Source organism: Montipora capricornis, chromosome 10 (genome assembly GCF_036669925.1).
Source record: "Montipora capricornis isolate CH-2021 chromosome 10, ASM3666992v2, whole genome shotgun sequence".
Lineage (NCBI taxonomy): Eukaryota > Metazoa > Cnidaria > Anthozoa > Scleractinia > Acroporidae > Montipora > Montipora capricornis.
Genome location: NC_090892.1, coordinates 24244394 through 24246262, shown reverse-complemented (window position 1 = coordinate 24246262; position 1869 = coordinate 24244394). Strand labels below are relative to the sequence as shown.

The 1869-nt window shown below is 42.0% G+C and overlaps 1 protein-coding gene across 1 annotated transcript in view; it reads left to right on the top strand.

Annotated features, from left to right (window-relative positions):
* The first annotated feature begins 1234 nt into the window (after window positions 1-1234).
* The window catches only part of LOC138020474 (uncharacterized), a 5625-nt gene continuing 4990 nt past the window's right edge, over window positions 1235-1869 (top strand). Inside the window, exon 1 of the mRNA XM_068867455.1 lies at window positions 1235-1869. This exon is cut by the window's right edge and continues 4990 nt beyond it. Within this exon, the coding sequence (XP_068723556.1) occupies window positions 1235-1869 (635 nt within the window).

Genomic DNA, 1869 nt, shown 5'->3' with positions numbered 1-1869 from the left:
CGAGCATGCGATTAAAGTTTCTGTCTATGAAATCTTCAAAATATGACCCGGACATTTTCTCATAGGGTTCACATATAATAACTCCCTTTCCATAGCTGATAGCAATCATAACTTTCGAGACTTGTCCACCCGTTCCTTCTTTTCGTCCTTTCACTGTACATCCAATCTTAAGACCATTGGACATCTTCCTCCAAATTCTTCCTTTAGGAGCACAAACTTGATCTAAAGGATTATTTTTGTGAGCAAATGAAGTCCCATCCAAATGAAAAGACACCTGCTCAGTCCAAAAGTTTTCACATGTGTACCTTTTCCTGCAGTGTCTTACAAAGGCTAATCTCTTCTTAAGGTCATCCTTTCGTAGAAGTCCCTTTTTCCACGCTTGTAAGTTGAAATGACCTTCTTTGTTTAAAAACCTTGTCACTGTGCGGACAGAAACATCTGCGATAGAAAGTCCTGCTTTTTCCAAGACCTGCTTTGCGTTGAAATTGCCTTCTTCATTGCGAAGAGCCACTAAGCATCTGAGGAGCTGCCGCTCCTGTCTAGCACTTAATGTTTTAGGCCTTCCTCTTGTTGTTCGATTAGAAGGTGTTTTCGGACATTTCTTTCTACAGATCCTTAACACACTACTTGGTGAAACGTTACAAATATCAGCTATTTTTCGAACGGAGAGACCTTCAATATGCCTTAAGGAAAAGACACGAGCTCTAATATCACTATTAATGCGACTTCTAAATACCATTGCTATGCACTGTACTTTTTACGTTCTGTTTTCATAAATTTCCTTTGCTTGACTGTTATATAATATACCATGCAATTAGTAAAGGAATGTCCCAGTTTAACGTAGAACATAGCATTTTTTCTTCCAAAAAGTAGAATAAACAGCTGGACAAAAGACATTTTGAGTCACGCGTCACGCAATTGTAGGCGTAGTTTTTGTTGTGACCAGATTTCACTTTTTGATTGACAGTTACTCTGATTTTGTAATTCGCACGTGGTCAGGTTTTTGAGTTGTTGTCGGAGTCGTCGCTAGAGTCGAGATGAAAATAGAAAACTAAAGAAACCGTGAAATTAAACCGTGAGTTTTCTGAACCGAAATACCGTTTGTTGTCTACACAACATTTTGGCGACCACGACGGGATCAACCGAGAAACCGTTTTGAAGAATTACCGGGAGGTTTACCGTACGCAAGCACTGTGGTAAGGTTGAATTTTAATTTGTGATTTTGCCGCTCAAGATGAGTCAGGACGGCGTAAAAGAAACTGGCGGTGAGGATGGTCCGGGAACCGAACAGACCGAAGACAAGGATGATGAAAAGAAACTTGAAAGGGAGAAAACGCTTTTGAGTCTGAAAAAACAAAAGAGAATACGAAAAACCGAGATGACAAAAATTCGCCATCACATGGAGAAGCTTTGCATCACGCCGAAGGATTCGCCGAAGGACGTAGACGCTATTGAGAAAGATATCGAGCAACTTTGGTCGCTTCTGGAAATCACACTGGAAATACTGGACGAACTATGTGTTGTTTATTTGAAAAATGGAGAGGAAGCGGATAAACAGGCAGCTATGGAAGAAGGACAAATGCTTGAATCGGAAATTCAAACCGCTATTGAAAAGGCACACGAGGCCGTGAAATCACACGCTCAAATTTCTGTCGCGACTGCTTCGCACAGTGAATTCGTCGCTCATCCAAGTCCGCCGATCGTTTTGCAGGGTTCGCTCAACCCAGCTTCGCCTCCACCGTCTTCCCAAAGTGCTTACAGCAGTCAAGGAGAAGCAGGAGTTCCTGAAAGCCCGACAGCCAGTCATTCCGCGAATCATCGCCTGAAGCCATTGAAAGTACCGTCATATGGAGGAGATAAGACCAAATT